Raw genomic sequence first — 12,617 nt, 5'->3', positions numbered from 1 at the left:
AAACAAAATAAGAGGGGAATAGGGATCTATTTTGATGAGGAATTTCGTGAAACTATGGAATATCGAGATGAATACTTAAATAACGACACGTATAATATCTTATTGAAATCATACTGTTCGAACAAGTTGACTATTGTTGATGTTCTAAAAATGAAAACCAGTTTTGTTTGGTTCGTTAAATTTTAGTGCTAATTTAGCTTCGAGCTGAATTGGTTTTGTCTGTTTTAACTTTTAAAGATAGATGAATACCTTATACATAAACGTCACATATCCTCAATGGGAGATATTTTGGTCAAAGTAGTTCTGTTACTAAAATGCCCTTCAAAAGTAGTTACGTAACATTATATCAAATTTTGTAATGAAAGTTACTTTGTTTTTATCCGTTACTTTTCAGTAGTGACCAACTTAGTACCAAAAAAAAAAGTTTGAAGAACCAAAATGGAAACTCAAAAATTTGGAGGCAAATGCCAAAGTAACCCTATAGAATACCAGTAAGTGACAAAATAAAGAGGAGACATACGATGTACAATTTGTATTTGTATATTTTGGATTTTGGACAAACTGTGTAAACAAATTGGTATTTTTAAGTAATTTTGGCAGACACATAAATTTGTTGGTCTGGTGAGTGAGATGCTTAGAAAGACTCACCCTCCAAACCGGATCCTATTCCCTACTCTCTCACTGCTCTGCTGCTGACACCAATTTGTGACCATATTTTTTCTTTATTAATTTTTATTTTTTCACACAGATATTTTACTATAAAAACTTAATAAAAATTGTTTAACAACTTTGAGTTTTAACAATAAAGATAAAATAAATGGTAAAATGAATAGTATCAAGATTAACTTTTTAGTATAAAAATATGATTTTTCGTTAAAGTGAACAGTACCGAAAGCTTTTCGTTAAAATTCGCTGTTTTACTATATTTATATCTCTTTTTATATTACTTTAACTAGTTTAAACAAGGAATCAATCACTAATTAAGTATCGAACATTCAAACTAAAAACAAATGTATTACGGTTTCGTTACTCATATAAGTTAAAAATGTAATATTTCCTTTATAAATGAAATATGATTCTTTATGAACTTTCTGATATCTCATGATTTTGTACAATTTGCATGCTAATAATGTAAAATATTATGCAAAAATATGAAGTAACGGAGAATTTACAGAATTTACTCTTTTTCAATATTTGACCCGTATTTATTTCTTCCCATTATTTTATAATAATTCGCTTATCACCATCGCAGCCTCGATTTCTACCCCCTTCTCCCTTCAGATTTGAATCATGAAGTCTCCTCATTCCTTCCTCTCTCTCTCTCTCTCTCTCTCTCTCTCTCTCTCTCTCTCTATCCTCCTATATTAGCTTCCATCTTCTCACCCTTCAAAACCTCCCTCTTTTGAAAGCTGAAACCTCTTCTACCTTTTGATTTGATGCAGCTGAAAGTTGTCGTCCAAAATCTGTTTTTGCTTAATTTGTTACACTAATCCGTTTTTTTACAAAAATCCCATTTGAAAGCTGCAAGCTTTTTTAGATGAACATGGCGGCACAGAAGCACTTACACGAGCTGCTAAGAGAAGACCAGGAGCCGTTTCTGCTCAAGAACTACATTGCCGATAAACGCTGCCAGCTGAAAAGTGCTTCCACCAAGAGCCAACAAAACTTACAGGTAAAAAAACGCAGCCCCATCTCCCAAGTTTCAAACTTTCCCGGCAGTCTCTGCAAAAACGCCTGCTTTTTCTCCCTCCAAGACTCGCCGGACCTTAGGAAATCTCCGCTCTTTGACTTCTCGTCGCCAGCGGCCAAAAGCCCATGTAAAAGCCCCAACGCCATCTTCCTCCAAATTCCGAACAGAACCGCGGCCCTGCTCGTGGAAGCCGCGATGAGGATTCAGAAGCAGTCGGCGAATTCTAAACCAAAAACCCAGAACAAAAATCACGGGTTCGGGCTATTCGGGTCGTTTTTGAAGAGGTTAACGAATCGGAATCGGGCCCGAAGGCGGGAAGTCCACGGCGAAGATGGGGTTCAGGTCTCGGTGAATGACATTCTCCGGTGGGATTCGTCAGTCGGGAGGAGAAAGATTTCTTCCGATCAGGTGGAGGAAAAGGTTGAGTCTTGTTTGGAAGTTGAGGACAAAAGTGCTTCTCTGATAAGCACTAGGAGGCCCAGCAGTGCTGTCTGGTCCGAAACCAATGAAGCCACTTCAAGCAGCTGCAGCCAGTCTGAGGACACAGCCGATACAGATTATGCTTGTAATTGTGAAAAGCTTAATGCTTTTTGCGAAAGCCCTTTCCGTTTCGTCCTCCAACCAACCCCCTCTCCGTCCGGCAGCCGGACGCCGGAGTTCACGTCGCCGGTGACGTCCCCTAGTCGCCACAAACAAGAGGTTTGTCTTTTTCTTTGGCTTTTACCAACTCTGTTGTTTATTGCCATGACTGAATAATTTAGACACCGAGCTGGGGACTCGGTCTGCTTAACGACGGTCCGAGTCAACTCACTGGGGAACATACAGAATTGTCGGCAACATGATCAATTTTGTATAGATTTGGGGTTGGAAATTTAGGCAGATTGGAGGGTTATATGTGTCAATTTGTATGATCAACAAGTGTATACTTTTTGTATGTATGTGCTGCATTGTAAATCTCTTTGTCGTAAGACACTGTCTAGTAATATTATTTGATTGGAAAAGACAAATTTGGCCTTGTATATTTTTGTGTTGGATCCCATCATGGAGTCCCGACATTTGAAAAATTATGTACTTTCTGTTGTTGGTCAGACACATTCTCTAAAATTTATAAGAAAAGTCAATCGGCCATGCAATTATGGATCTGGGATTTAACCTAAATTGTTATGTTATTACTTAATTACATATTAGTGTTTTGATTAGGGTTTTGATGTGGTAACAGGAGGAGGGGTTGAAGAAGTCCCAAGCAGAAGTGGAGGAGGAGGAAGAGAAGGAACAATGCAGTCCTGTTTCTGTATTGGACCCTCCGTTCCAAGACGACGACGAGGGACGTGACGGTGACGGTGACGGTGAGGATGATGACGACGAAGACGGTTGTGATTTGGAGTGCAGCTATGCCAATGTACAGAGTATGTAATAATTCCCATGCTGTACTAAATTTTTGTACCCTTGTTTGTTTGTGTGGTCCTTTTCATTGAGCTTGTTACTGTTTGTTATGTACTACATGAAAATGCTTGGCAAAGATTGTTTTTTCATGACACCATGCTTATCTTTGTGGGATCCATAGCCGGATTGCATCTCCATGTTCTTATCGAGTTTTGGTTCAGAAGTATCGGTCAGAACGCTTGTTTTATTGCGTTCTATACTGAAGCAACATACGTGTATTTGCAGATATAACTGCATATGTGACCCACTGTTTGTTTTGTGATTTCAATGTGCGTATGTTAGTTCAACCCTAGTTGTTCATTTCAAATTTGTGACTTTGTTTTGAAAGTTTTTGGTGGTTTTCGGTTTTGATCAGACCCTTGTTTTTCATTTATAGGCTCATTGATTCCCCTGCTTCAAAATATGGCAATCATTAATCTAGTTTCTGCATTTTTTTTCTTCCTGTTTTGTGGTGGAACCCGTTGGAGGCACGAGAGTTGTTCCCTCCCCCCGCTCTGTTTTTCCTCGGCATCATTACAACTAAATGAAGTTCTGTATATAGGACATGAGAGTAGGAGAGGTTCAGTTCAAAGTTTCGAAATTAGAACTGCACATTAATAGAAGTTGGAAGTATGCATGTGTTTTTATATGCGCCTTTATTTTATTTACCCATCACAGGAACAAATGTTGGTTCCTATATGTGGTAATTAACGTAATAGGTTATTTTTGAGTGTATGGACAAGCCTAATAGCACTTTTAAAATTTTCAAACAGGTAACTAATTTGGTATTTCCTGCATTGAATTTGCAGGAACAAAGCATCACCTTCTGCAGAAGCTTCGTAGATTTGAGCAATTGGCGGGGTTAGATCCAATTGAACTTGAGAAAAGAATGCTAGAAGAAGATGATGATGACGATGAATGTGAAGAAGATGAGTCTGAAACATCAGATAGCAGCAGTGAAGAAACTCTTGATGGGCTTCTCAGAGAAGTACTTTCCAAATTAAACTTTCCTTGTAACAAAAGAATCCCCGAGGATGTGCAGATATTGGCCATGGATCTCATTGTCGAGGAGCAGAGAGACGATGATTCTTCCAACAGAAGGGAAGAGGTGGTGAGACGGGTCTGCAAGAGATTCGAGTCCTGGAAAGAGGTGGAGTCGAACACCATTGACATGATGGTGGAACAAGATTTTCGAAAGGAGCTCGACGAGTGGAAGAAAAGTCAAGATCAAGTGGGAGAGACTGCAATGGAGATTGAACTTGCCATCTTTAGCCTACTGGTGGAGGAAATGGCAATTGAACTAGTTTGATTAACTCGAAAATTAATCAACCGGGAAAGGCTTGATGTTAAGGGGACCATTCCAAAGAGATTTGGCATAACGTTTTAAATTTTTGTTTCCAAATCAAAATATGATCACTTGGAGATAGTCTGGCATGCACTGTGAAGCAGGAAATAGGCATAAGATAGTAACATGCCTGAGGAAGTAATTAGAGGGACTTGGGGTTAGGTGGGTGACATGGTATTATCAATGTATATGGATCATGTATGTAGTTGAGGGGCACCGATGTATGTATGTATCCGTACGTATTTAGACATGGCATGTACAATTCTTGGCCCTTTTAAATACCCATATTATTTCCTAAATTTTATCAGTTTAGCATTTGTAATCTCCGTTCTTCTTTTCTCGGCACTCTTTCACTTTTGTTATAACTTTTGAATTGAACAACTCATTTAAGAATCAATGCACATAAACAATGAGAGTAGAATAGAAGAAGAAATGATGCGTGGAAATCATTACTCTTTTTGCACAAAAAACAACCAGAATAGTGTCTAAAGGAAAAAGTGCGTGAAAATCATTACCCTTTTTGCACAAAAACAACGAGAATATGTTTAAAAGCATAAAACTTTAGTACATCAAAGTATGATAAAACGAGAAAGACTCAAAAAGTGTCAAGGATCCAATAAAGTGGAAACCTACACTCTACCAAACCAATATTCTTTGGCAAGGAAGCCAAGCAATTGAGTTGAAGAGTGTCTTGACAAACGAATAAAGCTAAGGACTCGAGACACTTAACACAAATTGATAAGCTTTGTCGTTCTTCTTTTTGGTTTTTGCTTATATTGGATTAAACTAAGTTGGGATAATGATATGTTAATCTTGTCTTTTTGCAATAATTGACATTATTGAACCCTTTATTAGTTCAATGTATTGTAATATGTGACTAACTAGTACTCGGAGTGCTACAACGTTTTCACTTATCTTCTGATTTCAATCTTCTTATTTCTACTCATGTCACGTGTACTCTATTATTACGCAAAACTAATTACTATTATGGTAGTTATAGGACTGTCTACTCGGCTATATTATTGACCAAGATCATAGCTACAAAACAATCATATTATTAAGTGGACACTGTTTGACTCCTTACATGTAAAAAGTAATTTGTCCTTAGTTATCGATGACAATTATATATATATATATATGTTCTGAAAACATCTCATTAAAATAAAGTTTTATTTTTTATTTTTAAAACATGTCATTACATTTAAAGAGCCAAACATTTTCATATGGAACATCAAGGAGGTGGAAGTAGAAAAACAGAAAGTAGAAACGGAAGCGGATCAATTTCGAATGGCTAGATATTCACATCCATTCAACTAATTATTGACTAGATGTGAACTACATAGCAACCTCCTTTGCATACACATTTTTGCTTAGCATCTAAGTTCGAATTTCTTTTCATGAATATTTATACGAGTTTAGAGTAGAGTATCGTTGTTATAATTCCTCGTTTCATAAGTCTCTTCTCATATGCCCCATAGGCTTCGTAAGTTTTTTGAAAACACCATAGGTCCTCTGGGTTGGTGTTAGCCTGGTTAGGTTTGTTGTTAGCATTTCAAGGCCCATATCTCTTGCTTCTGTCACTTATAACATGGGTAGGATAAATAACGGACCAAAACGGCCGGTTGGACCAGTCGGCTAAAGATACAAATCAAACTCTTCTTCAAAAAACTAGAACGTATGTAAAATATAGAGGTGTTCGTTGATTTTCACCTGAACTTGTAAATAGTTGTTAATTTTTTTTTATGAATTTTAATTTAAATTGATTACTCCCTCTGAATTGTTATAATTGGCCAATTTTCTCTCTAGAATTTAATTTAGCCGATTGCCTCTCTGAATTTTTTTTAAAGTAAAAGAGAATTCCATTATTCATGATATACATAGACACGCATATGAAAAACAAATCAATGGCCTCTAAAAAGCCTTGACGAACAAAACCCAGTGGGAAAAAAGCTCAACGAAGGAAAAGAGGCCCCACATGCATATTAAACTTAGACCACCTTCACCACAGACTCGGAGTGGCTAAGGTCCATAAGCCACAACGGACCAGTATCCACCCACATTGATAACTCACGACATTGTAGGCTGAATTGGGCTAGATGATGTGCAATTCCATTAACATCTCTTGAAACATAGTTCATGAACACCTGGTTCACACGCAAAAAAGCTCGAATGCTATTGACATATGCACCATCAGCAGCCAAGCACTCCTTATCTTGGTTAATTAATTGGACAAACCTCAATGAATCTGATTCCACTATCAACGGAACACAACCAAAGTTCAGGGCCAATTCCAATACTTTCTTGATGGCACAAAGCTCTAAAGTAAGGATTGAAATCAGAGAAGAAGCATACATAAACAACACACATACAAGATCACCATTAGACCCACGAACAATTGCTCCAATTCCACAACATCCATTCATCACATCCACCCCACCATCAACATTTAATTTGAAAAAACCCACCGTAGGGGGGAACCACGAATTGATTCGATGTTCTGGCGATGAAGTACTCATATGGGTAGCGTTTGACACCTTTGCCGCATAGTTCCTCGCCAAGTTTTTCAAACTTTCACAATCAGAATTTTTACTATCAAAGTAGAAAGAATTTCTGGCATTCCAAAGCAACCACAAACAGATCAAGAGAAGTTCCAATACCGGTCGAGAGAGGTTTTTTGATGCAAACATAAGCCATTTCAACGTTGAGTCATAGTTAGTCTCCGGTCCGGAGAGGTTCTCTGAGCTGTTATAATTGGCCAAATTCCTCTCTAGACTTTAATTTAGTCGATTACCTCTCTAAACTTTTAATGGACCAATTTCCCCTCTAAACTTTTATTTTAGGGAATTACCCCCTGAATGTAGCTGAAAAAAGCAAGACCATGGAGAAGATTCATAGTTGTTCACATTAGGGATAAAATTCAAACAAAAAAAATACAGAGTGAAATAGGGGAAGAGAAGAAGAAAAATACAATATGATGTCTACATTACGGATAAAAGTTTAGATGGTTAATAAGCTAAATTAGTGTTCAAGAACGATATTGGCCAATAACAAAAGTTAGGAGGGTAATTAATCAAAATTAAATTTCGTGGAAAAAATTGTCAGCTTCTTACAAATCCGAAAAGATAAAATCAACAAATAACTATGAAACATAAGGCACCTGTTCACCTTTCTCCCACGTGTGGAACGACTAGTTGGGAACGGAATCAATTTTTTTCAGTACTGATACACGTGTCATTATTTTAAATGGAATACAATTTAAGCACATGATCTTTTGTGGGACAAGTCACGCCCAGCAGGACCAACATTTCATTATTTTTCCAAATGGTCCAAAATCTGACTTCCAGTAGCGCACTGCCAAATTCCACAAATAATGTATACAAAACTCAGTACCGGTGAATGATTGGACGCACCACCGTCCTCAACCTCTCATAGTTTAATGGGGATCTTATTCTACAAAAATCCTAAAATATAAATATATGGAACGAGAATGTTAATGAATCTTTCTTTAAAGTGAAACCTTTTATAGATATGTTGTCATCTCATATTTTTGGTACATTGTTTCATAATGTTAGCAAGATAATTAGGTTAAATTGTGAGATGGTAGATAATCCATAGAAAATCTCACTTTGAAAGAGTTTCCTTAATATTTCTCTATATGGAACAATCTACAAACGGAGAATATATTTTTACTTACTATGATTTAGTACATTTATTTTCACATAAAATCAGAAGTTAAAAGTTGAATATCGTGAATCACAAGTTCGATAAATTTATTTCTATATTGTTGCATTAAAAAAAATACTTTGCATACATTGGGAATCATTCCATGTGTTGTAATACAAGTGAGGACATAGTTGATATGGAAAATTTTTTATATATACGAAAAACGCAAAGTCACGTGGTATTCTATTTCAAGCGTTATAATAAGAATGAATGACATAATTGATATGTCATATTTCAAAATATTTTAATACAAATTAATCACATGTTATAAAGTTGAATGATAAAGATGACTGCGTTTTAAGTATACTGAAAATTACCTGCTGATATTTCCAATAATTGATGACATTAGTTGTTTCGAATAAATCATAAAATCTCTTGTCGAAAAGCTAAATATACTTCAAGAAAATAATAAATAAACATTATGAAATGGCCATGGTAACCTACCATCTTTGACTTGCGCATCAGATAAATGGTCCCCTATCCAGTCCAGTCTCCACCCTTCAAAATACAAATCAAAGTAGATAGTATATAAAACATAAAGCACTTTAGAGCCTTTCTCTCCCACGTGGGGTCTTATATTTCTGGAACCCCCAGCATTTCCACGTTTAATATTTTTCAAATACACCTTGGAGCTCAAGCCACAAAATAACATTCAACAACGTTTAAAATACTTGCATGCAACATTGGTCATCTTCAATAGCTTTCTTTCTTCTTCTATAACTATCAATATCCCTCATTTGCAAACCCTAGCTAGATACTTCTTCATTAACAATGGCAGATTTAACCGATGATCGGTTGTCTTCAACTTCGATTATTTCTGTTCCAACCCTAATGCAAACTAGTATGGGGGTGGTTAAAAAGAGAAAGGCAGGGAGGAAGAAGTTCACAGAGACTAGGCACCCAGTTTACAAAGGTGTGAGGCAAAGGTGTGGGAAGTGGGTGTGTGAGCTGAGGCAACCGGATCACAAGAAATCGCGGATATGGCTCGGAACTTTCACTAGCCCTGACATGGCTGCTAGGGCTTATGATGTTGCAGCCTTGGCTCTCAAGGGTGAGTCTGCTTCACTCAACTTTCCTAACGAGGCAAGTGCTTTGCCGCGCTTCGAGTCGAATGCTTATACCGTAAAGGACATACAATGTGCTGCCTTAGAGGCTGCCGAGGCATTCTTGGAGGTTAAAGTTAAAGCCTCTTCATCTTCTTCTTTGAAGTTGGAGAAGGTAGAAGAAGAAGAGATGGGAAAAGTTGTGTATTTGGATGAGGAGGAGTTGTTTAACATGCCGGGGTTGATTGATAGCATGGCTGAGGGTTTGATCCTCACTCCACCATCCCTGCAAAAGGGTTTTAATTGGAACGAATATGATGACGACGACTGGGGGAATAATACTGGTGACATTTCCTTGTGGAGTGACTGATTCTTTTCAATATTTTTTCTGGCGGGCGGGTACTTCTATTGATTCTTAATTTGAATTTGATCATCTTTTAGTTGCTCATTCAATTCAATATATGCAAGTGAGTGAGACATATAGAGTTACATTTAAATTTAATTATATTCCTTTTTAATTAGTGGGTTGTGATCCATGATTACCTATACTACATTTTATATCTCTATCAATCTACTATGTGTCACCCTTTCTATGTGTGTTATTTTTGTCATTAATAGTAGAGTAAATTGTAGCTATGGTCCCTTAACTTTAACCCAATTGGAGCAATGGTCCCTCAACTAAAAATCCATTACCATTGGTCTCTCAACTCATCAAAACGTGCAGTTATGGTCCCTCAACTAAAAATTCATTACCATTGGTCCCTCAACTTTAATTCAACTAGAGAAATGATCCCTTAACTTTAACCCAATTGTAGCAATGGTTCTTCCAACACAACTCGTTTTGACAAAATTTTTGACGTAGTTGACGAATGTAAAGCCTTATACAAGGAGAGGACCGATGAAAATGGTGAAAGGTATAGAAAAGCGAAGCAAGAGGCGAAGAAAGCTGTCAGAGAAGCTAAGTTAGCGGCTTACGACGATATGTATAAACGACTAGATACCAAAGAAGGAGAGTTGGATATCTATAAACTATCTAGAGCAAGGGAAAAGAAGACAAGGGACCTAAACCAAGTGAGGTGCATCAAGGATGAGGATGGAAAGGTTCTTGCTACAGAGAACGCGGTTAAAGACAGATGGAGAGGTTATTTTCATAATCTTTTCAATGAAGGACATGAAATGAGTGCTTCTTTAGGGGAGTTGAGTAACTCAGAAGAGTGTAGAAACTACTCTTTTTATCGTCGAATCCGGAAGGAAGAAGTGGTTGTAGCTTTGAAGAAGATGAAGCATAAAAAAGCAATAGGCCCAGACGATATACCAATCGAAGTGTGGAAACTTTTGGGAGAGACAGGTATAACATGGCTCACTGACCTTTTCAATAGGATTTTGAAAACGAAGAAGATGCCAAATGAGTGGCGAACGAGCACTTTGGTGCCTATCTACAAGAATAAGGGCGACGTACAAAATTGCATGAACTATAGGGGTATTAAGCTAATGAGTCATACAATGAAGCTCTGGGAGAGAGTCATTGAGCATAGATTGAGGCAAGAGACACGGGTTTCGGACAACCAATTTGGGTTCATGCCAGGGCGCTCAACCATGGAGGCAATCTATCTCTTACGAAGATTGATGGAAAGATATAGAGATGGGAAAAAGGATTTACACATGGTCTTTATAGATTTGGAAAAAGCGTATGATAGGGTCCCAAGAGACATTCTTTGGAGGATTTTAGAGAAGAAAGGAGTACGAGTAGCATATATCCAAGCTATAAAGGATATGTATGAAGGAGCAAAGACTGCCGTAAGAACTCATGAAGGACAAACCGAAAGCTTTCCCATAACTGTAGGATTACATCAAGGCTCATCCTTAAGTCCTTACCTTTTTGCGTTGGTAATGGATGAGTTAACAGGACATATTCAAGATGATATTCCTTGGTGTATGCTTTTCGCAGACGATATAGTGTTGATAGATGAAACTCAGGAAGGGGTAAATGCAAAGCTTAACCTTTGGAGAGAAGTGTTGGAATCTAAAGGTCTTCGCCTAAGCCGATCAAAGACAGAATATATGGAGTGCAAGTTCAGTGCAAATGGAGGCCAAAACGAGTTAGGGGTGAGGATCAGAGATCAAGAAATACCAAAGAGCGATCGTTTTCGTTACCTAGGATCTATCTTGCAAAAGAACGGAGAATTAGATGGAGATCTCAACCATAGAATACAAGCTGGATGGATGAAGTGGAAGAGTGCATCCGGCGTGTTGTGTGACCGCCGTATGCCACTGAAGCTCAAGGGAAAATTTTATAGGACGGCAATAAGGCCGGCGATGCTGTATGGCACAGAATGTTGGGCGGTGAAACATCAACACGTACACAAAATGGGTGTAGCGGAGATGAGGATGCTTCGTTGGATGTGTGGGCACACGAGAAAGGATAAGATTAGGAATGAGGATATCCGGGGTAAAGTAGGAGTAGCCGAAATTGAAGGAAAGATGAGAGAAAATCGGTTACGGTGGTTTGGACATGTGCAAAGAAGGCCTACTGACGCTCCGATTAGAAGATGCGACTATGGGACAGAGGTTCAGGGCCGAAGGGGTAGAGGAAGACCTAGGAAAACTTTGGAAGAGACTCTAAGAAAAGACTTAGAGTACTTGGATCTAACGAAGGACATGACACAGGATCGAGCACAATGGCGTTCTAAGATTCATATAGCCGATCCCAATCAGTGACTTGGATTTTCCAAGTCTCCAACCGAGAAGTTTTCCTCACTCGGAAAATTAAGGGAACACTACCCCAACCTACATGCTCCACTCAGAAAGCTTCAACATACAAGCTTCAACAAAAGAAAATTCAAAGAACTTAACGAAGAAGGCTTTGGTGTATTTAACACAATACGTTGAAATGAAGGAAAGCTTATTTATTGATATCCCCGATAAGCTACAAATATGTACATATACATGAGTCAAAATAAACACACAAGAGGGAGCCTTCACAAAGGTTGCTTAGGAGAAGTCTCAGCAGTCGGTAGAGCCCCAGAAAGAGAAGGCACCGGAGGGGGATCATTTGGAGCCTCAGTACTGGACAGAACCCTAGAAGGAGGAGGCATCAGAGGTTGATCATTTGGAGCTTCATTACGCGGTACAGCCCCAGAAGACGAAGGCAATAAATGCCTTTGGAACAAACCCACAAATCTCTGATGATCAAGTAAAACCTGACCATCAGTTTCCTTCATCTGGTCAAGCTTCCTCTTCATGTTTGTAGCATAGTCATGTGCGAGCCGGTGCAATTGTTTATTCTCATGCTTGAGCCCTCTAATCTCCTGTTTGAGACTCATCACTTCAGCCGCCAATGATTCAACTTGGCGGGTTCGAGCAAATAGGCGTTGGGCCATATTAGACACAGAAC

General features: G+C 38.2%; 3 protein-coding genes across 3 annotated transcripts; 2 read left to right on the top strand and 1 right to left on the bottom strand.

The window, feature by feature from the left end:
- Window positions 1-1,250: 1,250 nt before the first annotated feature.
- Window positions 1,251-4,779, top strand: LOC126600775 (uncharacterized). The gene is made up of 3 exons (XM_050267421.1): window positions 1,251-2,389; window positions 2,910-3,096; window positions 3,922-4,779. Exons 1-3 carry the CDS (start codon window positions 1,538-1,540, stop codon window positions 4,419-4,421), a joined length of 1,539 nt encoding a protein of 512 aa, XP_050123378.1. The 5' UTR covers window positions 1,251-1,537; the 3' UTR covers window positions 4,422-4,779.
- Window positions 4,780-6,445: 1,666 nt separating this feature from the next.
- On the bottom strand, window positions 6,446-6,973 carry LOC126600367 (uncharacterized). Its single transcript, XM_050266952.1, has one exon. The coding sequence runs from the start codon at window positions 6,971-6,973 to the stop codon at window positions 6,446-6,448; it is 528 nt and encodes a 175-aa protein (XP_050122909.1).
- A 1,910-nt stretch (window positions 6,974-8,883) lies between these two features.
- LOC126599990 (dehydration-responsive element-binding protein 1D-like) lies at window positions 8,884-9,816 on the top strand. Its single transcript, XM_050266484.1, has one exon. It carries the CDS (start codon window positions 8,952-8,954, stop codon window positions 9,591-9,593), a length of 642 nt encoding a protein of 213 aa, XP_050122441.1. The 5' UTR covers window positions 8,884-8,951; the 3' UTR covers window positions 9,594-9,816.
- Window positions 9,817-12,617: the final 2,801 nt, after the last annotated feature.

This window comes from Malus sylvestris, chromosome 14, assembly GCF_916048215.2.
Source record: "Malus sylvestris chromosome 14, drMalSylv7.2, whole genome shotgun sequence".
Lineage (NCBI taxonomy): Eukaryota > Viridiplantae > Streptophyta > Magnoliopsida > Rosales > Rosaceae > Malus > Malus sylvestris.
The sequence above is the reverse complement of the archived record's forward strand: the minus strand, read 5'-3'. Positions and strand labels throughout refer to the sequence as shown.